We start from the raw sequence: 24,462 nt of genomic DNA, 5'->3' as shown, positions 1-24,462 counted from the left end.
GGGGCTTTTACTAGCTTTGGCTTGTAAAATAGCTATGGGCTGTCCTGGATTAAGATAGCATGGTCATAGTTGTCATAGTTACCTTGGTAATCTCAAGGCTGGATTGCTTTAAGACACTTTGTGGGGGTCTACCCTTGAGGTCATTACATAGGCTGCAGCTAGTGCAGAATGTGGCATCTATTGCTTGTGGGGCCAAACTACCACAAGCCTATAACACCTTGCTCATGGGATTGCACTGGCTGCCAATCTGCAACCAGACCAAGTTCAAGATGTTGATATTAATAATATAATGTCCAATACAGCTCAGGACCAAGTTACTTGAGAGACTGCTTTATACACAGTATGTCACTGTAGTCTACAGGTGATGTTCCATTTCTGCATCAAAATATTTATTTATTATTTATTTATTTCATTTTTAAACCGCCCATAGCGAATAGCTCTCTGGGCGGTGAACAAAACAAGATTAAAATACAATATTACAATAAAATTACAATAAAATCAGCAACAAGTTAAACGGAAAAAAAAATTAAATGAAACACATTGAACATTAAAATGCCTGGGAGTATAGCCAGGTCTTAACCTGGCGCCTAAAAGAAAGTACCGAAGGCGCCAGGCGTATCTCCACAGGTAGGCTGTTCCACAGTTCGGGGGCCACTACAGAAAAGGCCCTAGATCTAATAACAATCCTCCGGGCATCCTGATGAGTTGGTACCCGGAGGAGGGCCTTGGATATTGAACGAAGTGAACGGGTAGGTTCATAGCGGGAGAGGCGTTCCACAAGGTATTGTGGTCCCACACCGTGTAAGGCTTTATAGGTCAAAACCAGCACCTTGAATCTGGCTCGGAAACAAATAGGCAGCCAGTGCAGGCGGGCCAGGACAGGTGTTATATGCGCAGACCAGCGTGTCCTCGTTAACAACCTGGCTGCCGCATTTTGCACTAGCTGAAGTTTCCGAACGGTCTTCAAGGGCAGCCCTACGTAGAGCGCATTACAGTAGTCATTTAGGTAAATATTTATAAAATATAAATAAAAAAGTCAAATATAAAAAAGTGGGATTTTGGAGGGTGCCTAAGGACCTGCATATGCTTTTGACTTTCAACATCTCTTTCAACACATAAACACAAATAGGTAAATAGGTAAATATTTCACTCTAGAGATTCTCCTGCAAGTTCCAAAGATATCAGAAGTTTGCTCCACAGCAATTCAGAGCAGGGCTTTCAGTGTGGCTGCCCGTTCTGTGGAATAGCATTCCTGTTGAGATACGGCAGGTGCCCACTATCTGCACTTTCCAGAAATAACTGAAGACATTTTTATTCGGGCTTTCCCAACTTTATAAATTGGTCCCTGCTATGGGTGCCCATTTTGTATATTTTTAAACTTCATATTCTGTTGTTTTTGTGCTGTTTTAATCCTTTTTATAAGAAAAAAAAGAAATGAAAAAAAGAAAAAAAGAATGAAGTCCATTAATTGAAGGGGGCAGTAGGGCTATGGTGCTACGCCGAGGCTGCATGGCTCCTTGGCCCAGATAATGAACATTTGAGCCTGGCAAGCCCACAGACATCTATGGGAGCTAGAACCCTGATCATGCAAGATTCTAGCTCCCATTGAAGCTTTTGTGTGCATGGGCATCACCACTCAAACCTCCACACCACATCAGGGGGAGCAGCGATGCGACATCCATTAGTGAGTCCAGTAGTAGGAGGCCTTCCAGTGCATGGGCCTGCTTATGATTTATATGTGAAGGAGGCTTGCCATAGTTGCAGCTTAGGTAATTTCATACAGGGACGTGGAGAGATCAAATTCTTCCACAAAAGGATAGCAGTAGGCACAGCAGCTTGATTGAAAATTGAAGGAAAGGATGTTTGGCAGCAGCTATCATTCTCCTGTGTGTGTGCCAAGCAGACCGCATAACCAAGAGATGGAAATACCACGTTTCCTTATATGCTGCATGGATAGATAGATGGTGTTTTGTACATAGTAGAACTGCATACATGCAAGTTTTTTTTTCTTTCCAGTGGCAGAAAATACTGCTTATAGAAATAGATTAGAAAAGCAGAAGTTACCATTAATAGAAATAGAGTGATAGCCAGCTAAGTTGTATTCAGAATAGATCCACTGAAGTCAATGAATTTAAAATTCCTTGGAGTTTCTGGGTATGATTGATTTTATATAGCCCCCACAGATTATAAAACTAAAACAATAGGCTTTAACTAGCTCAAGCACTGCAGAGACCTGACTGAGCAGTCAGTCAGTCTTTTCATATTACTCAGGACATGGGTGTGGCAACAGTGATTCATAAATCAGAACTGAATTATTTACATCTGAAAGCAAACTCTGAGGGCAAATTAACATAAAATCTGCTGTATCTGTAATTCCTGTAAATTCTTCCCCTACATATATTGATATCTGTGTTCTTTGATGTTTGGTATAATTCTATTCGGCAACCTGGTTGCTTCAAGTGGTTTTCTTTTGTCTTAATTGCAATCTTAATACTGTGCTGTAGCCTTCAATAAATAAATTATCCCATTAAAAACAAGGTAGCCATGGAATTATGACTTTGTCAAAGAAGCTCACCCTATTATTGGAAATGATTGCTGGCCCTTCTAAGTGCTTAATTGATCATCTTGATTGATTTCATCAGGACTGAAGGTCACAGAAAAGAAAAAAGAGAGGTCATGGTAAGGAAAGGAGTGAATGGCTTTATGACAGACTTCTAGCAGCTTGAGAGAAATGAGAAAATCAAGGTATCTTTGAAGTAGCTAAATCCATTCAGTTTTCTCTATACAGTCAGCTCTGGGCGGAGACTGAGAAAACAAAATTAATGGCTAAGTAGATCGATGGACAGAAACCTCTGAACTAATTTCAGATTGCATGGTGAAGACATAAGGAAGTTTAACTGATAACTCGGAAGCTTTCTCAGCCCAGTTCAAAGTACTAGTATTAATCTTTAAAGCCCTAAATGTCTTCGGGCCTGGTTACCTGAAGGACCGTCTTCTCCGGTACATATCTGCCTAGACCCTAAAATTTCCTGAGAGCCCTCCTCCAGCTTCCCCTGCCTAAGGAGTTGGGGCAGGCATTTTCCAGGAAGACAACATTCTCAGCAGTGGCACTCCAATTAATGATGACAGTGTTAATAATGGCAATTAGTGATGGCAGGTCTCTCCACCAGTATTGCTTGAGAGGTGGCTACACTGTATTCTTTTTTACTTGTTTACATGTTGAAAACCTTAATCCCCCAACCCTGATAGGTTAGAGCATTTTAGTCTTTGAGGGGAAATATTGTGAGCTGGGTTTTCAAAACTGTTTTAGAAGAATTTATGCTGCTTGTGTTGGCTTTATTTCTATTTTGTTGTTCTTGTTATAATTGTTCTATATTTTCCTTTTTTTTTAATTAAGCTGCTCAGCTGAAGGACATGACTGATGGGTGTTTAATAATACAACCACAAGAGTGGCTGTAAACTATAGCCACCATGGATTTTTCGCATTCCTCAGTGTTCAGTTGAAAATTCCCCCATGCCGTTCTCATGCTTCTCATAAGCTCATTTTAAAATAAAATCTTACAAAATTTATAGTCCTAAACTCAGAAATGCTGGTTTAACAATCCTCTATGTTTTCATGGCAATACACAAAACACACAGAGAGAATCCAGAGTTCAAAGTCGAAAACAAGAGTAAAAGAATCCAGACCCCTTTTGTACTTTTTTCTGTCAGTGGTCTCATAATTTGTTGAAATTAATTAAAAATCAGCCATGTTCACAGAGTACCTGTAATCCTATTACTGACCTTGCCCCATACTCTGACCTTCATCTTCTGCAGTTTAAAAGTTAAAAAAATGCCTAGCTGATTTTTAATTAATTTAAGAAATTTAGCATTGAACTCAAAGATTAGCCTGGGCTAGCTCAGTAAGAACCAGCTGTCAGTGTCCTAAAAGCCAAACTCACAGCTGCTGGGCTTGCCTAATCTGGGGGCCACACCCACACCAGACCTTTACTTCACTTTAGACAATCATGGCTTCCCCCAAAGAATCCTGGGAAGTGTAGTTTGTGAAGGGTGCTGTCGAGCTCCAGCTCTCTCTGGAAGGGCAGGGAGGGGGAAGGCATGAGTTGCAGACACCTCAACTGCCAGAAGACACGGAAGATCCAGCTGTTGTTGTGTCTATTCCAGACATTCGGGAAAGGAGTGTGTTAGATGCTCCGCCAATTCCCACGGGTGACCCAGCCCCCCTTGGGGACAGCGCTCAGCCTTCAACCATCCCAACGGATCAGTTAGGGGAGGATTCCAAAAGAGCAGTAACTCCTCCTTCACCAAGCCGTGAATTAGCAGTAACCCCCCCTTCATCCTGCAGTAACTTAGAGACCCGTGATGCTTCTCAGCCCTCTACTTCCTGGACTGTTGGTAAGGACCCTGTTTCGTCTGATGAGCCCATGGAGGCTCACCCCCCCTCACCTTGCTCTCGGCAGCGGGAAAAGCATACCGGGCAGGGGGCGGGTGTGCGAAGGAGTGAGAGATTGCGCTCAAAAACTTTCCCTATATAAGTCTGCTGAGTATTGAGGAGGGTGTTGAGTCAACTTTCTTCTTATGTCGCAGAGCATGGCAAGAGTGTAGTTAGGGATTCCTAGTGAGTTAATGTAGGGTTTTCTATGAAGCACACTGCTTTTGATGTATCCATTACTCTAATAAAATGAGATTTACTTGCACCAGCGTCTCAGTCTCCTGGTATCGACTCTGGACGGGACAGGTGCTGAGAGGAAGCTCCTATTCCTCTTACAGAGTTCCAGTGGTCAGAGTCAGCCACTGTCCTGTCCAGAGCCGAGGAACACAGGCGCTCATGGTTTGGTAAGGTTTTCTCTTTTTATTAATGTTACAGTTATATCAAAAGCTTTTTGACTCATTCACCAAACTATGCTTTCTAAGAACTATTTCCCTGACTAGCGTTAACTAAGCGAGCCTCCAGTTACAGATGTTGACTCAGCATCTCCTCCTTGTTAATGCCCCCTTAAATAGGTTTCACTTTTGCGCGCAAACAACGGCTCCTCCTAACCCCCACCGCCATTGTTCTTCATGCCTCTGAATTCTGCGAGTGGAAGGAAAGGGACTGGACTTCAACTTCTCCCTCCAAATGAGGGTGGCTAGCTGACTGGGTAGGTGTGGGAAACTGCTGAGAGCCTGGCTGGAAATCAGCAAGTGGATCAGGTGGCTCCTCGGGTGCAGGAGAAAGGGGCGTGTCCTCAGAAGCAACCTCTGACAGCTCTCCCTGTGCTTCCACAGGAGGAGTTGGGATTTGGGTGCACTGAGATCCTTCCTCCCTCAACCCCACACCCGAGTCAGAATCCTCCGCCTGCAAGCCCTCCCACATGTCCTGGGTCACAACAGCCACTCTGATTGAAGCTCTGTGAGGGGAACAAGGCTTCTCCTAGCAACTCTCAGCACCCTTCACTAACTATACTTCCCAGGATTCATTGGGAGAAGCCATGACTGTCTAAAGGTCTGGTGTGGAGGTGGCCAGGGACAGCTTTGGTTTAAATTTGGTTTAAATTTAAAAAGATGGGAGAAACACTGAAAAAAGAATATACTGCTAGGCATTTTTTTTAACTTTTAAACTGCAGAAGACGAAGGTTAGAGTATGGGGCAAGGTTAGTAATAGGATTACAGGTACTCTGTGAACATGGCTGATTTTTAATTAATTTCAATTAATTAATGGCTGATATTTAAGGATTTGCTGGTAAGTTATTTTAAATAGGAGCCAATTCAACTCCACAGAAGTACTAAACTACTAAAAGTACTAAACATACAGTTGCAGGGGGAAAGATGTATTCTGTATTTGCCAGTGTTTTGCTTGAACATATACATCTTAAAAGTTGATCCAAACTAACATCTAGCAGTTTGATATTTCTAATTAACATGCAGAGAGCTTCGCCTATGGGGCAAAATGCAATACAAATGCAATAAATAAACAAATTTGTATTTTGTCACATCAGAGTATACAATGTGATATTTCATATCTACAAAGCCAAGATGAAAAAAGTAAGACTTCATAGATTTTAACTAAAAAAATAAAATCTCTTAACAGGCATCTTTCTAAATACTCCTTAAATTAAATACAGACAAGACTATTGCTGTAGGCATGCTTAGCTTACTTCTTAATGGCCTGGTACAATTTGCAAGGTAATACTTTGCCATCATCAGCCATTAGAGAGGTAATGATTTTCCAACAGTTATTGAGGGTTCCCAAATAAATTAGAATGTTTCCATCTGCTGTGTAGGCATTGTAGGTGATATTTTTCCATGGCAGAATAATTTTTATGTCTAATTCCACAAGTAAGGAGTCTGATCATAGTTTAATTTCTGTGCAAACATTGCTTGGCAATCAAAATCACTTCAAAGAACTTTGATTTAATAGGAGTTTGAGATAACATTCTCCAGAATATACAATTGGGAGGGAGGATATTTAATTTCATGATTCGAGAGAGCATGCAACCTGAGCACAGAAAAAAACCCTAATCAATCAATAGAATTATGTTGTGTAAATAAGATCACAACATTGTTATGTGCCTTCAAGTCGACTACGACTTATGGCGACCCTATGAATCAGTGACCTCCAAGCGCATCTGTTGTGAACCACCCTGTTCAGATCTTGTAAGTTCAGGTCTGTGGCTTCCTTTATGGAATCAATCCATCTCTTGTTTGGCCTTCCTCTTTTTCTACTCCCTTCTGTTTTTCCAAGCATTATTGTCTTTTCTAGTGAATCATGTCTTCTCATGATGTGTCCAAAGTATGATTACCTCAGTTTCATCATTTTAACTTCTAATTATAGTTCTGGTTTAATTTGTTCTAACACCCAATTATTTGTCTTTTTCGCAGTCCATGGTATGCCCAAAGCTCTCCTCCAACACCACATTTCAAATGAGTTGATTTTTCTCTTGTCCGCTTTTTTCACTGTCCAACTTTCACATCCATACATAGAGATTGGGAATACCATGGTATGAATGATCCTGACTGTGGTGTTCAGTGATACATCTTTGCATTTGAATCAATACACTGGGGAACATGCAATTCTCATGAAGCACGATTATCGTATATTCCAAAATTAACTTACTCTTTATGAGACTATTGGCAATATAGCATAATATATATTTGGCAAGATGTAGGGATGGTGATCTGTGGCCCTTCTGATATTGCAGGACTTCCCTCAGGCCTTGCCAGCATGACTAGTGATCAGGACTGATGGGAGCTGTTGTCCAATAACATCTGGTGGGCCACAGGTTCTCCATTCTTGCTCTGTGGATAATGTGATTTTTTTTGTGTTGGATAACAATCTGTAGGATGAGTTGACACATTTTAACTGTTAGAGACATCACCTTCAGGTCTCACATAAGAACAGTGCATCAGTTCCTGTCAGGTATTTGATAATAGAGTATTCTTTACATAATGTTACATTAATGTGGGAATATATAAGGGATAATGGCTCATATAAAAGTATTTTGGTTGTGCTCACAGTGGCATGTGTAGAATCCATATTGATATCCTGATGTTGTTCAATCTCAAAGAGTGCGGGGGGTAGTGATGGGGTACCGCAGGGCTCAGTTCTGAGCCCAGTGCTCTTCAACATTTTTATTAAGGACTTGGTTAAAGAGGTGCATGGAATGCTTATCAAATTTGCAAACGATACAAAATTGGGAGGGATAGCTAATACCCTGGAGGACAGAAACAAAATTCAAAATGATCTTGATAGGCTGAAGCATTGGACTGAAAAGAACAAAATGAAATTTGACAGGGATACGTGCAAAGTTCTACAGCTACGAAAAAGAAACCAGATACACAGTTAAGATGGGGGATAAGAGGCTCAGCAGTATTACATGCGAGAAGGATGTTGGAATTGTTGATCACAAGCTGAGCCAACAGTGCAAAAAAGCCAAATGCTATTTTAGGCTGCATTAACAAGAGTATAATTTCCAAATCGCATGAAGTTCCAGTTTCCCTCTATTTTGCACTGGTTTGGCCTCCTCTCGAGTACTGCGTCCAGTTCTGGACACCACACTTTAAGAAGGATGCAGACAAACTGGAACAGGTTCAGAGGAGGGCAGCAAGGATGATCAGGGGACTAGAAACAAAGTCCTGTTAGGAGAGACCAAAAGAACTGGGGATGTTTAGCCTTGAGAAGACTGAGGGGAAATATGATAGCACTGTTCAAGTGCTTGAAAGGTTATCACACAGAGGAGGGCCAGGATCTCTTCTCGATCATCCCAGAGTGCAGGACACAGAATAATGGGCTCAAGATACAGAAGCCAAATTTTGGCTGAACATCAGAAAAAACTTCTTAAGTGTTAGAACAGTAAGACAATGGAACCAATTACTTAGGGAGCTTGTTGGGTCTCCAACACTGGAGGCATTCAAGAGGCAGCTGGACAGCCACCTGTCCGGTATTCTTAACTTGGACTCCTGTATTGAGCAGGGCGTTGGACTTGATGGCTTTATAGGTCCGTTCCAACTCTACAATGCTATGATTCTATGGTATGTTCTTATTGCTTAGTTTTTAATATGCAACTTGGAACAACAGCACAGTCTTGTGCGCAGTCATTGTCTGTTGAATTTTGCATTTCACCCTTTTTTTTCCACTGGAATATGGAAACAGCTTTTCTCTAGCTTGTCCTGTTCATGCGGAGCTGATAACTAAAGAAACTCACTGATTACAATCCTTAGTATATTTTTTTCCAAGAGGAAGAGACAGAGAGAGAGAAAACTGAAACACAACCACCCTTCAAAGTTTGCACTTATCTGAACTTTGTGATGCAGTTCTCCAACCAACCAATGTTTACAAAAATATTAAGGAAAACATAACAAATATGTATTTGTGAAAATAGCATACAAAAACACATTATATTGGGAGAAATTGCTTGCAAAAGTGTGTTCAAAGTCAAAACTGAGTGCAAAAACTATGTTTATCAAGAGATGTAAACTCTTCCTTGGCTTCCTCCTTCACAGGGGTGGCTGCAGCGGGAGCTAAAGAATTTTCATTAGGATTTTAAAAAAATCACAAATTGCTACAGAAATGTAGAGAACTGAATTTCAGATTGGAAAAATGAGAAACGGAGAGAATTGAAGTTGACATTCTTAAATCCCTACTTGTGGATTTATAGCACAAAGAAGAGCTATAAGATATATATGACAGATGCATCATGGGTCAGAAACTATATATATAGGCATTTGTACTTGAATGGAATTTGATCAGAAACATGAAGGGCTTCCACACAAGAAATGAAACCACGGTGCCATAATATCTTTTTAAAGTATCCCTTGCTTGTTATACTTAAAAAATGAATTGGTGCATAATCATAGTCCCCTAAATTTTATCAATCTACTGCTGTTTAGATGGTTGGAGACTTCCAGTTAGTATCTTTTCTATGTGTTTTTTCAAGGACTACAGTCTGTTTCAGATGTCCAGTCAGTGAACACTGAGTATATGTGGGAAGGGAGTGGAACTGCACGTCCTGTCCCAATCCTCAGTCTGTGTGCATTCAATTGCAGATTGAAACAGAGCTCCCACACACATAATTGTACACACATAGGCCTTTCCTTACATTTTTGGGATCCATGCTTTTTCAGTGTTTCTGATCATGTTGAGAGAGCCCTACACACAGTTGTATCCACATGGGCTGTGTTCCAGCCTTCAAATAAATGTGTTAAAATGTTATTTAGAACTGGCTATTAGTAAGCTGACATTCAGTTATAAAGACATAAACCTAAACTGTTTAACCATTTGACTACCATGATATGGGACATGGGGGGAGGGCTCAAATTTAAAAAATGGGAGTTCTGTGTACTGCCGTTTAAAAAAAATGAAAGAAACATAGGGAGAAATTCAATGTCATGTAAGCAGACTTTCATCTCATTCCCCTATGTGCCCCACACCCTACAAAATCTGCTGTGGGGCACACAGGGGCCTACAGGGGGATGGAAAAGAAGTCCTGATGTGTGAGTGAAAGTCTGTTCTGCTTGCACTCAGACACCTTTGGAAATCACCCATAGTAAGAAATTCTAGAGTCAGGTTTGCTTAGTTACCAAATGGTCAGGCATAGTTTACCCTTTTCAGAACTGAAGAAGAGCGCTATGAAAGCAAAACCCTATAGAATCATAGAATAGTAGAGTTGAAAGGGGCCTATAAGGCCATCAAGTCCAACCCCCTGCACAATGCAGGAATCCAAATCAAAGCATTCCTGACAGATGGCTGTCCAGCTGCCTCTTGAATGCCTTCAGTGTTGGAGAGCCCACTACCCCTCTAGGTAATTGATTCCTGTCAGTCTGACAGATATTTCTTGGCTAGCGTGGTTACCATATTTGAAGGACAACAGTACCAAGAGGTCTGACTAAGTTGACATGAATACTGATTTTCTCTGGCTTCATTAGAAATAACAACTCATGAAAGCCACTTTGATTAATGGAAGAGAGATTGGTTTAGCCAGATATTCAAATCTTCATCATAATATGTGACCTATAAACATCTATTGCCAGATAAAAAGCAGAACAGTACAGATCTCTAGAATTTGAAAAAATATTGACTAGTTCAGTGATTCCCAACCTGGGGGCAGAGAAGTAATCCAGAGGGGGCTGCGAACAGTAAAGCAATGAATTATTATTATTATTATTATTAAAGTCTTCACTCCTTGGACGCTGTCTGCTGTCCACTGCCACTGCAAACAACACCTCCCCCTTGCTCTAAATGAGAGGGGAGGACTTTTGCTGAAGTGCCAGAGTGTCTTTCAGGCATGCTGAGGGCAGGCATCTGCCCATAAAACAGGTGACAGATGCCAAAGGAGGCTAAGGATGAACCTACCAGGAAGAAGGGGGGATTACTATCACTAGCTCCCATTTCCTCGCACTACCTCTGCTGATGATGCCCTTACTCAGAACGAGAGGAGAGGCTTTTTCGTGACGCAAAAAGAAGCAAGGCTGCAAGGAAAGGCTGCTTTCCTCCTTTCTTCCTGGCAGCCAGTCTGCCTGCCTTTCTTGGCTCCTGAGTCATTGCCATCTCCTTTTAAAAATTATTCTTATTTGCGAGGCTGCCCAGATCTCGCTTTCAGAGCCAAGAAGCAGTGAGAAAGCCCAGGACTTGCTTGCCCCCCATCTCTGAGGTTATGTGTGTGCCAGCGTCCTCCCTTTCTTCAACCTACACTCTACCCCCAATCCCTCTCTCCAAGACGCTGCAGCAATTGAGGGCTTCCCCCCTCCCACATGCCCAAATGCATGCACACCTGCAGATGCTTGCAAGAGGGGCAGGTGTGTTCATGTGTGTGTGTGCATGCCTGATCTGCACGCTAACCAAGTCATCAATTCTGATGATCATCTCAAGGCCTAAAAGCACTAACCCCCCTCCTCAATCTATATACCATTTTGGCTAGCATTCCCACCATGACTACATTGCTGTTTTATTATTATTACAGTGGGGCCCGCTTTACAGCACTCGCTAATGCGGTGGTCTCAATTAGATGCAATTAGACTAAAGCCCCACTCATACGGTGCTTGTTCCACTTTTACGGCGGTTTTCAAGCGTCATGCGCCATTCTATTAAATGAGTTCTGCTTTTCAGCATTTTTCGCTTTTCTGCGAAGGTTCGGAACGTAACCCACCGTATGAGTGGGGCCCTACTGTATTGTTGTTGTTGTTATTGTTATTTTAAAAGGTCAACAGGTTGGGTGAGGCTGGGGTCCACATACTGCAGCTGAAATGTATTTATTTAATTATTATTGCAGTTATATCCCACCTTCAAGTTGCTCAAGGTGGTGCACATAGTCCCCCTCTTTTCCATTTTATCCTTATACCAACCCTGTGAGATAGGTCAGGCTGAGAGACTGTGTCTGGCCCAAAGTCACCCAGTGCACTTCATGGCTGGGTGGGGATTTGAATGTGGATCTTAGTCCAATACTGTTACCCACTGGTGTTGGGAGACAGAACTGTACATCTTCAGATTACGTGGGGGGGGAAGGGGGAATACCTATTTGATGAACCTTTGCATTAAGAAAAGAAAGCAACACCTCCCTGTCTGCAGGGAGCTTTTTATGGAAAGGGATATGTGGAGATGTGATTTTGCCACACACATCATTTTTTAATTAACAGAGGCTAAAATTACAATTAGCGTTGGGGGGTCACGAAATGTTTTGAGCTTACAAAGGGGGTCCTGTACTCTCAAAGGTTGGGAACCACTGGACTAGTTCAAACCAGTGTCTTAGTGTCTGCTGAAGGTTTGAGGTCTCACTTTCCTTTTGCTGTGTAAAGTAAAAAGGTGATGGGATTAAGACATATAAAAAAATGCTTTGTAGCTTTGTAAAATTTATAGCTACCTTGTCCTGAGACTAATTTTGACTGGAGATAGATTTTTATGAGTTCAGTTTATTATATTAGGATACAGCAGCTTAAGGATTTTGAAAGGATTTTTTGTTTTGTTTTTACTGCATTTTATAGAGCTTCACAACATTAAATTCATGCAACTGGCTGTGAACTCAAAGCATTTATGTCTCTTCATATACAAAGCAATGTATATAATATCTGTAAAAAAAAAAGGTTGGGAGGAATTGCCACCCCAAAATGCTAATCAAATGCTAATTAAACAAAAGGCAATGCTTATTTTTATATGGAAAGCAAATTTGTGTAGAAGGAGCAGTGTTTGTCACAAATAAACATGTATATGTCTTAGCAGTAGGCTATATTAAGCAGTGAGAATACAGAGCTGGACTCTCCTTTAGACTAGAAGAAAGTTTTTTTCAGATGCTGAAAAGTTAGCTGTAAGAGGAGTTAGAGGGGAGAAACCAAGCAAGCAAAAGCATGTTTTGTAAGCAAAAAGGATACCAGCATGGAAAAATCCAAGAGCAGGAACTGAGAGTTCTTAGCACACATTTAACTCATTTCTTCACTGGGTGGAGAAATCTAAACTGAAGAGAGACCACTCTGTGGCAGTGATAACCCTGCTACAGCTTGCCCTTAAAGGTGTCAGTTCTGGAAACACTCAGAAGTCCTTTCAGTTGGGGTACAACAAATATGCTGGGGAGTTAACATCATGCTGACAAGCTCTGCCCACGACCTACATATGGTTGTTTACATGTCTGAAGATAGCCTAGGTGTATATGCTTATGCACAGGTAGGCTGTCTTCTGGCATCCAAACAGTTGTAGTTTATAAATGAAACTTGCTGCCCTACTGCTGGTCATACACACACACACAAATTTGCTGTATTCGGCAGTAAGGTGAACTGAACATCTATATAGGATTAAAGAATGGCATGGTTATAGCACAAGCTGTCCCGGTGTCCCTGAGAAAAAGAAAAAAACAGCTCATCACTGAAAGTCCTGAAGTAGTAAGGGAGCCTGTGGTGGTGATAAATGGGGAATGTTCATCTAGCTAAAACCAAAGTACTGGATGGAGCATATACAAAGGATGAAGATGATTTGTAAGTGTGATCAAATCAATCAAAAATAGTCTGGAAGAATATGCAACACTCTTTTCACTGAAATGCCATTGTCATTCAGGTTTGTCCTCACAGAGGTAAATCTTGTGCCTCAATCAAAATGTGAACTTTAGTAAAATATGCCCTGTGCTTCTTGTGCTTTTTGTTTATGGACAGCTACTACAGCACCATCATGCAGTTCATGAAATTTCATACATCGCGAAGGACATCACAGACCATCGAGCCTTTGGATATGTGTGTGGAAAAGAAGGGAATCATAGATTTGTGGCAATAAAAACATCCCAGGCAGTAAGTATCAAGATTATTGTCATTTTGTGTAGTTTAACTAAGTTTGATAACTTTGTCTAGGACTGATGCTTTGAAAGGGAAGCCTGTAAGCATTGTTTATGTAGTATATAATACTATCAGAAGTGCATGCATAAATGTTCTGAGATGGCAATTTAGCAATGCCAGTCTTGGAAGAAAGGAATACAATCCACCCTTCTCAGTTTTTTTCTTGATGTATTCCTTCTAATTAGTAATTATTTTTCTTTCTAATTAAACTGGATACAGTAGCTGAATACAAATAAGTTTACTTAGGCTCCTAGACTCATTTAGACAGAAAATGATGGAAAACAAATAGCTACTTTGCATAGTCTACTCTCGTTTTATTGTATTAGAAACCACTAATAAATATAAGCAGTGCCTTTTATGCTCATAATTATAATTACCATTAATCTGCAAATATAATTAGCTTATATAGAAATTAACCTTTGCCTAGTTAAAGTTTGCAGCTAGACCAATATAAACAAGGTATTATTTAATTCAATGAGAGGGTAGCTTTTGGAGTTTTTTGCCTTTTTAAAATGCCTATAGCTACTGTCCTAATAACTCAGTTTACAAAGCCAAGTTAAGCTAGAGTGGTTTTATTGTTGTGGATGCAGTGATATTTATTTCAGGCTCAGGTAATTCGAGTCATGAAGGCTCCAGTATAGTTGTTGTAGCCCATCTTCAGCAAGTTTTATATATATAAGTTTTGAGTTTAAGATTTCATCAAGGATTCATAGGTGTTCAGCATTTTGCAGGATGATTGCTGTCATCATTTTCACAACAGAATTAAATTCTATTTACATTAATTGGAATCATTTATTTATTATTTGCTTTATATCCCACCCTTCCTCCCAGTAGGAGCCCAGGGCAGCAACCAAAAGCACTAAAAACACTTTAAAACATCAAGAAAATAGACTTTAAAATATATTAAAACAAAACATATTTAAAAACATTTTTAAAGGATTAAAAACATCTATTTTTTAAAAAAGAAGCTTTAAACCCATATTAAAAAGCAGTTCCAACACAGACATAGACTGGGATAAGGTCTCAACTTAAAAGGCTTGTTGAAAGAGGAAGGTCTTCAGTAGGTGCTGAAAAGATAACAGAGATGGCGCCTGTCTAATATTCAAGGGGAGGGAATTCCAAGGAGTAGGTCCCACTCCACTAAAGGTCTGTTTCCTATGTTGTGCCGAATGGACCTCCTGATAAGATGGTATCTGCAGGAGACCCTCACCTGCAGAGCACAGTGATCGATTGGGTATATAAGGGATAAGACGGTCTTTCAAGTATCCTGGTCCCAAGCTATATAGGGCTTTATATACCAAAACTAGAACCTTGAACTTAGCCTGGTAGCTATTAGGTAACCTGTACAATTCTTTCAGCAGCGGGGTGACATGTTGGCGATACCGTGCCCCAATGAGCTGTCTCATGGTGCCACATTTTGCACAGGCTGCAGCTTCTAGACCAACCTCAAGGGTAGCCTCACATAGAACGCATTACAGTGATGCAGCCTGGAGGTTACCAGTGCATGGACAACAGTGGTCAGGCTATCCCAGTCCAGAAACGGCCGCAGCTGTCTTACCAGCCAAAGCTAGTAAAAGGCACTCCTAGCCACGGAGGTCACTGGGCCTCTAGCGACAAAGATGGATCCAGGAGCACACCCAGGATCATCCTAGCCTAAATATAAGAATTCCAGCTTGAGATCACTAAACCTTTGGCTCATTTTGGGATTGTTTTGGTTCGTATGAGCTTTCTTGGCAAGCATTTGGAAAAGTTCATCTGAGAGTTCACTTCTATCTCATAATGTTAGTGCATATGCTCTGGTGGTGCAATATGCTTGCACATTATTATATGGCCCCCTTCCCCAGCAGTTGTATCTTGGTTTAAGTCCCTGGCAGTCATCCCATAGCACCAGCCATGATAGAGAGCTACTTAAAAATTCACTCACTCTCCCCACACAAACACACACTTTGGAACAAGAGAGTGATTTGGATTTGGATGGGAACCACCACCACCACATAAATCATCTTAAGAATTGGCCCATATAGAGAAGATACTTTGGTTGAGTTCACAGGAATTAATGGTAGTTTCATTGACAGTAAGGAGATTATCATTAAATGAATTGTGAATGCATCAACAAAGCAGCTGGCTTTGTAGGTCACATAATTTCACAACAATCAATGACAGTTTCTTTGATAATAAAGGGCTAATATGAAAGAATCTCTGCACATGTGCCTAAAAATCAGCTGGTTTTGAAATTGTCTAATGACTACTACCAGTGCATGGGCAGAATCCCTTTTTACTTTGAAGTCTGAGAACAACTTCCAGCAGAAATGTTGTTCAATTTGTAATACAGCCAAACATTACAAACTATACAAATCCATTTCCTAGATCAGATGATTTCATACATCAGCACCATCATACATGGTTTACTCCCAAGTAAGATTATATGCATCCATTAAACTGCTACTAAATAAACAATTTGATTATTAGCATCTAGACATGCTGTTTCATGAGGAAAGTCATATTTTGTTGGCAAGTCTTCTTTCCTATATTATAAAAATACTCATTTTTTTCACATAGGCGGAGCCTGTAATTCTGGATTTGCGAGACCTCTTTCAACTCATTTATGAATTGAAACAAAGGGAAGAGCTGGAAAAAAAGGCACAAAAAGATAAACAGTGTGAACAGGCAGTGTATCAGGTATCTAACTATTATTAATAGAAGTGTACACTGATGAAGTGACAAAGCAACTACTGAGAATGTGGGACTATTTTGTTAAGGCATCCTAGGAACAAAGAATAAGACTTAAACCTTGCCCCAGAAATCAGGAAGTCTGAATCATGCAAACCTTTTCCCATACCTGTACCATTGACGTAAGTGGGTTGGTTCCATGATGCAGAGTGTTGGGAACAGTTAGTAATTCCAGTAGATGGGAAGTTTAAGATTCCACTTCTGTGTGTGAAGACAACTGCTGTCAGTATCACCATAATACAATCTGGCAATGATTAAGAACTACATAAATTAGAACAGGAGTCCTGCAAAATGGTTGCACTCACAACAAAATTCTTCTTTTGAAGATTTAATTTATGATATTTAAGACTATTGGGATTTCTGATGTGCGTTCCTTCTTAATGTGTGCCTTCATATATACAATGCAAAGTTGAGTATTTGCTATGTAATGATGTGAATATCTATCCTTCCTCAACATACAATGTGCAGTATCTTTGCTTCTTAATACATAAATATAGCTCTTGTACATCTGCTGTTCACATTCTTCCCTTTTGTCTCTTATCTTCTGACTTCTCTGCAATAGACAATTTTAGAAGAAGATGTAGAAGATCCTGTTTACCAGGTAATTTCTGAAGCTATAAAGAAGCAGAGTTTCAGAAATAGTTAAGGATGTGATTTGGCTGTTAAGGAAGAAAGATAATTAGGTGCCCAATAAGTCAGCTATAAATTTATTTATCTATTACATTTATATACCACCCCATAGCCGAAGCTCTCTGGGCAGTTTACAGCAGTTAAAAACAATAAAAGCAAATATACAAATTTTAAACACAAAAAAACAATTTAAAACACAATTTTAAAAAAAATTAATTTTTTTTAAAATTATTAATGAAAATTATAAAATATTTGAAAAAACACTGCTTTATAGGTTGTATTCCTAATACTAGATTCTAAAAATAATACATTAAAGCTGCAATCCTATAGTTGAGATCTCCCTCTGGAGAAGACAATCCAACCTCATATGCATCCTCTGGAAAGATTCATAGCTGGTGTCCCTCTGACATCAGAGATATCAAAAATGGCATTAATGGCATGCCGTGAGGAGCAATGGATAAAAAAGATACAAAGCCCTCCAAACACACTGAAGGAATGGGGGACAAACTATGTCAGCCCCTGACCTAGTGTAGTTTATTTCCTTCCACTGGAAGAAAACGGGGGGGGGGTGAGGGGACACATGGGAAATAAAGGAGAGTATAGGCAAATGCTATTCACCTGCTGTTGGTTCTCCATCCCTACCCCTTTTGGATTACTCTGTTAGCATCTCTTGAAAGCAAGGTTTCAAATATAGATAACTTCCCTACTTGGTTATTTATACATTCTCATGTTGTGACAACTTTTGTCCATTTAAAGCAGGGGTGGGGAACTGGATCTGTCCGGTGGGCTAGATCCCTATTTTCCCCATCCTTCACTGGACAACTCTGACAGATAGTGGGACCCACATGCATATCTGCCAGTCCTCTGACATCATAATGATATCAGATGGTTGACACCTGTCAAAGTTCAAAAGGGATAGCAGTAACCACTGATCAGCTGGTCGATAGTTACAACAACCTTCATTTAAGCTTCCCTTTCAGTGCCAATCAGCTGATTAGCACTGAGTGTGTGTCTTCAGAGGGGCTTGCTGCATTTCAAATTGCTTCCTGAAACAGTGGTTTGATACAAAGCAAGCCCTTTTGAAAACGTGGTCCTAGCACCAGTCATCTGGTCCTAGCACTCCAGAGGGGCTTACTCCATTTTAAGAAGTGATCCGAATGCAAACCACTTCAAAACGGATCGAACGAGCCTCCTCAGCCGCACTAGGGAGTTCCCAGCACTGACAAGGAGCTCCATTTGCAAAGGAAGAATCGGGAGCTCACTAAGCCCCCAATTGTTTTTTTCTGACCATTTCCGTACCTAACCATTTTCTGACCATCAGGTGTGGGGCAGGTGGGCATGGTTTTTCAGGAATGGCTGCATGACACAAATTGGGACCTATTCCAGGAGTAACTGGGCTGGCTGGCTGGCAGTTCTCCACCGCTAATGACAATTATAATCACCTTCCTTAATGCAGATTAGCACCTTCCTTAAGAAGTTTTAACTTTAAAGATAAGCACTTTGAATTAATTTTGTTGACATTGGAAACCTGTCTCAGTATATCATTTCCATGTTACATTTTCAAAAATAGCATGGAAACTAGCCCTCTATTAGAAACTCAGTGCTGAAATTTAACTCATTTCACTTGTCTATTCTCCCTGCTTCCGAACAAACAGATGAAAAGTATCCTAAGCAGCTGAGGGGCTTTTTTATGATCCCACAGAAGTCCACAGTAAAAATTTCCAATAGCTTGTATGGGAACAGAATTGAACCTTTGGTTAAGAAAACTTCAGGAAACTAGTCAGATGGCAATTAGCAAAGTTCCATTTCTCCTGAATTTCTCTTCCATAAAGGAAAGTTGCATGATATGCCTTTCAGCAAAAGTCAGTTGCTCCCATGCCAGCTTGTACTTTGAGCCTGCTTCTTTACTGCTTGTCTATGGTTATTTCTTCTGAAGTTCCAAATTGCCTTTTTCTTCTTTTCTGTTTCATCTTTGATCTTTCCTTTTTTGCTGCTGATGTAATAGTACATTGTGTTTGAGGCTGGACATGAGCCAATCCGTGAGCCTGAAACAGAAGAAAGCATTTATCAGGTATAGAATTGCTACATCTGTGTTCTCATTGCCCCAGCAGTCAGTCAAGTGTATTCCATAGACCAGAGTTCCTTTTAACCATTTTCATTTATCCTAAAGACATGCATACTACGTCATACTCATGCACGTACAGGTATAGTTTGCATAGTATAATTTCCCCATTAACTTGTTTCTTTTTACCTCTCAGCTTTTTTTTAAATGTCGGAATATATTATTTATGTTGCCTTAGCAGCTTGACCCTGAATATTGTATATAACACAGAGAAAAGTCTTTAGTTTAATTTTCTTTGAGCACACTGTTGTTAACTAACTATACAAACTGCATACTTTTCAGCTCTACCCTAAGTATCCTTCCCGTTGACAAAACTGTTTTTAGTGGTGTAAAATGCAAAGTTGACCTTTGTCCAGTAGGCTAGTTTCTACATGCATTCACTCACATCTCTCTCTTCTCCATCCAAGCAAGCAACAGTCATTATATGAGTTCAAGGACACATGCCAGCCAGACAAAAACATCCAAGGAGAATGTGAATCGGGGCCACTAGTGGGTGTGGCCTGATTCAAGTCCTGAGGGCCAGATAGAGAGCTCAAAAAGCTGCATTCATCCCCCAGACCTGAAGTTCCCCACCCGGGATGTAAATATCTGCCTGGGAATAAGCCCCATTGAACTCAATGGGTCTTAAATTATGAGTAGACATTATAGGTTTGCACTGTTAATTTCTATTCCAGAGGCAAATATTGTTTAGATCAGGCCACTTGTGTTTCAGTGCTTAGCATATTTCTGACACTTAATACATGTTCAATAGCAGCAGTAGATATTGGTCCTATTTACTAGCATGTCTGTCACTTAATATAAAAATATTATGATTCCTAGGAATGAAGGCATCTGTAAAAAAGAAAAAATGCAAAGCTCAATTCATTGTAAGGAATGAGCTTATGAATGGATGAGTGCAAGCTAACAACAGTAGTCATTTTTGTGTTCTGGACCAAGTCCTAGGCATTATAAAAGATTTACTTCAGTCTACAACATTCATCCTAATTCACTGAAGCTGCAGTGCTGTGCACATTTATTTGAGAGTGAGGCAAGTGGGATTTGCTTTCAAATAAATGCAATCTTCAGATAGGTCCACAAAAGTTACCAGCCTAAAAACGTTTTAACCAGCATAGATATCTTATTCAACTATTTGTAGTTTCAAAGGAAATTTATAACGTTTCCTACCCGCCCACAGATGCAGTTCTTATGTGCATCCATTAACCATGCAAATGGCTATTTACAATCCTGAATTAATGCTTTTAGAGTTAGGGTTTTAGGGCCTGCCTGGAGAAATCCTTTCTTCTTCTTTCTCTGGCGGCAAACAGCTGAGAAAGAAGATCGTAGAAGTTCTTTGGTAGTAGATGGGCATCAGAATTTTCACCCAGCAAACAGGAACTAAGCCAGAAATACCTCTCCATGAGAAATCACTTGGTAGAAAAGAAGAAGAGCGGAAGGATATATTGCAGGGATTGATTGTGAACCCATCTTCCCAGGCAAACTAGCTGCTGCTGCTGCTAAAGAGTTTTAAAAGCCCAGTGGATACTGGTTGGGAGTCCCCTTAGGCAATCCTGCTAGATCAGGGTGGCTCACCTGTGGCTCTCCAGATGCTGTTGGATTCCAGTTCTTCTCACCTCCAGCCAGCATGGCAGTGATCAGGGATTATGGGAGTTGTAGCTTGGCAATATCCAAAATGCCACAGGTGAGCCAGCCCTGTGCTAGATAAAAGGAAAAAAAGTTCCTCACACTTCTTTCTTTCTTGGCTCTGTGGGATAATGAACACTAGTACAATTTTTTAAAAAATGTTCCCCATCCCTGGTCTATAGGAAGTGTTCATATCAAGGTCTTATTGTACTAATGTTCATTATTGTGTTCATAATTATAGCGGGGTGGGCCTGCACATATTGTAATCTGATGAATGTATTATTTCCTAGAATCATGATGGTGTTGTTATGCTTTTCTCAATATAAGACAACCATTATGAGCCCAAATTTCCCTGGCTCAGATTAAAATTTGGGCAGATGGGTTGGAGATTGGATCCTGTTGTGCTTCTGATTATATGACCAGGAATACAGCAACATATGAATTAGGCTCAGAATAAACCAAGTGATATTCCAACATTTGGGAAAATAGGTCAGTTTTTCTGAGCCTAAACCCACTTAGTGGAGCTCTTTCCATCTAACAAGGGGAATGGTAAATCAAAGAGCCAGTATGTTTTAGCAACTGGGATGTTGGATTAGGATCGTGGAGACCCAGGTTCAAATCCCTACTCAGCTATGAGCCTGGGCCAGTCATTTTCTCAGCCTAACCTACCTGAGAGGCTTGTTGTGAGGATAAAGTAGTAAGGGAGAGCCATCTACACTGCCTTGCACTCATTAGAGGATAGGTGGGATATATGCGTAACATAAATACATAAACCACCTATTTTTGCCATTTTCCCACAACTGCAAAATCAGGGCTTCTGTTTATTATTTATTTATTATGCACTGTTGCCTAGCACCTTGCAGGGCAGAGTACATGGCCTCATGGCTGGTGAGCTTCATTTGGCCTGGTGGGTCAAACGTTATCTTACAGCTTTCCTTTAATACCATTGGAGTGTAACATGTTCAGGTTTATTAAGAGATCCATAAACCTGGAGGTTTAATAGCTACAAAATAGCTGGGATCTGTAGAAGAATTGTGATAAAGGAGGAGACATAAAGAATGAAAGTGTTTCTAGTGTGATGGTGAAGTACAAGGGGGAAAATGAACATTTGTAAGCTGCTCTGTTTTTACTCCTGGGATAGATCAGAAGCTGAGGGCAGAATTATGGAAGGCACAGAAATATAATAAGGGAGAATTGTCAGTGGGATAGAGAGGAAGCATCCATTGTTAAAAATGGAAGGAAGAAATGAGTATGTAGATGAACCATAAGCCAGATGGACAAATCAAAGAGTCACATTGGCATGACTGGTAGGTTGGTATCCAAGTTAGTCTGCAAGGGTTGGGAACTGCAACCCTTGGGATACATAGCCAGTGATCAGGGATATTGGGAGTTGTAGTCCAACAAGATACGGAGTGGCTAGTTCCCTATTTGTGAATTAAAAAATGGGGAAGTATCTTGAGAGCAGCAATACTAGGTTATGTATAAATTAGATACTGAACATGTATAGGATTGGGATATCATTTTGATGGAAACCTATTATTCCTAATGTTACTCTCCAATAAGCATCAGTTTTCATTGATTTTTCTTACAGAACATGATCCACCAAAGAAGGTCTATACAGCAGTAATAGCTATAGAAATAATTGCCAGCCCTGTCGAAGAAGCAGAGTAATTGGCTGAAAACCAAGCTTTGACCTGCATCATGAATTCAATCACTCAGAACTGTAGACTGCCCCTTGCTGCTTCTAACATGGTGAAGGGTGCTGATTGAGGAGTAGTACCACCTTATCACTAATGAAATATCATTGGAACCTTTTTTTTACAGGGACATAGTATTTTTTCCAAATATAATGTCAAAAAGCTTAAAATAGTTCCTGTATCAACATAGTAATTCCTCTTGTGTACATAAACCAAATTCAAGAGGTGGAAGAGATTTTGTGGCTAGATCACCCACAGTCATTATCTTCCAAAATGTACAAGATCATTAGTGCAAGCAGCGGTAGGCATTAAATTATTATTTAAAAAGATGTAATTGATCAACTGTTACAAATGTGGATCTGAAATGAATGTATTAACCAATTGATGCTCAAAGCCTGGACTGCAAATTAATATCATCTGCATATAAAGTTTTAGCTCATATATGAGGGAGATTTTTTGTTGCTGTTACTTTAACTGGCTACTTGTCAGGATATTTGTCCAGAGAGCTAGACCTGTTTAGAGCACCACATGGCCATGTTCTCTAAAATGGGGATTAGGGTGTACCTTGGATCTGAGGATTACTCCTGATTGTGATAAGGAGTAATTTGCCTGAACCACTACAAGAATAAGATACCAGTTTTGTACAATTCCAGGGTCATGCATAGCAGCCATCAGACTATTAACTACAACTCTCAATATTTCTGGTTTGCTTGTTTACTTTGTCCCTAACTACATTTTTATTTATCACTACAGGTTCCTACTAGCCAAAAGAAGGAAGGTGTTTATGACGTGCCAAAAAGTCAACCTGTAAGTGTAAGTAGATAGCATACAAAGCAGGAGTGACTAGTTTTCAAAAGTTATTCAGCCCTCACAGGTTTATGTAGCATAACTGTGCAAAGTTACCACAGCAAATTTTCAGATGCATCCAGATTACTTGCTTTCTGTGGTAGCACACACGCTAGGGAAAGCAAACACAATGTATATATATTCAGTTTTAGAACTCCCCATCACCCCCACTACTTTACATATAAGTCAAAATCATTTTTGACACTATTGCAGAAGTTGCTTGCTGGGTGGGGCAGAGCTGCTATGCTAGCTTCCTGGCAGGTGGGTCCCTGTTGCTTACCACGAAGGAGAGCAGGATGGGCAAAGCAACAGGCAGGGAGGCCGGTGGGGTGAAAAAACACTGATAGAGCTAATCCGAGACTCCTGCTAGTGCATTTGCACTGCATCAACCTCTCTGCCTCTGTGCCTCTCCCTTCCCTGTAAGCAGCAGTACCCCACTGGCTAGGAAGCTAACATAATAGCTCTGTCCTATCAGGCACTGTTGGTGCAAATAATTGTGGGGATAAAACTGAAGCATGAACAACACAGAAGGAATACTTCACCTCAGCCTCCTACGAGCCATTACTATGCACATCTACACAATACACTTCTGTATAACATGGGAAGAAAAATAAATTGTTTTTACATTAAAACAAAGGAGAAAGATAGAGAGCAGAAATACTAAGCATGAATTAAATGGGCACATTGGCATTTTGGCATTTTTGGCAATAATAATATTGGTATGAGGAAAACAAAGGCCCAACATTACTGAGACCAATTACAAAAGCAGGTAAAATTCTTTATGTCATGGCTAACCTCTGTCCAGTGCATGATTGCAAACATTTAACACAGGGACGGTGGGTGGAAAAATTGATGCCAACAATGCCAAAGCCATGGACCAAGCCTTCCATTTATGTTGTAGGAGCGGATCAGATGGAGAAGGTTCCCCCTATTAGATCCACCGTACAGATGGCTCCATCTCCTTGGGGCAGGGACTAAACTACAGTGTGGCTGGGCAGCTTACTGATCGGTAAGCCACCAGCAGGACAA

General features: G+C 40.4%; 1 protein-coding gene across 17 annotated transcripts in view; it reads left to right on the top strand.

Annotated features, from left to right (window-relative positions):
* Positions 1–24,462, top strand: part of DAB1 (DAB adaptor protein 1) — a 416,583-nt gene that overhangs the window by 335,052 nt on the left and 57,069 nt on the right. For 10 of the 17 annotated variants that reach the window (XM_061633172.1, XM_061633171.1, XM_061633176.1 and 7 more), the window contains 5 exons: positions 13,612–13,743; positions 16,348–16,467; positions 17,081–17,119; positions 19,154–19,219; positions 23,341–23,400. In XM_061633172.1, the coding sequence (XP_061489156.1) occupies positions 13,612–13,743; positions 16,348–16,467; positions 17,081–17,119; positions 19,154–19,219; positions 23,341–23,400 (417 nt within the window). The remainder of the gene's footprint in view (positions 1–13,611; positions 13,744–16,347; positions 16,468–17,080; positions 17,120–19,153; positions 19,220–23,340; positions 23,401–24,462) is intronic. The other 7 variants (XM_061633178.1, XM_061633174.1, XM_061633183.1 and 4 more) reach the window with 4 other exon arrangements.

This window comes from Rhineura floridana, chromosome 6, assembly GCF_030035675.1.
Source record: "Rhineura floridana isolate rRhiFlo1 chromosome 6, rRhiFlo1.hap2, whole genome shotgun sequence".
Lineage (NCBI taxonomy): Eukaryota > Metazoa > Chordata > Lepidosauria > Squamata > Rhineuridae > Rhineura > Rhineura floridana.
This window is presented reverse-complemented; position numbering and strand designations above follow the sequence as displayed.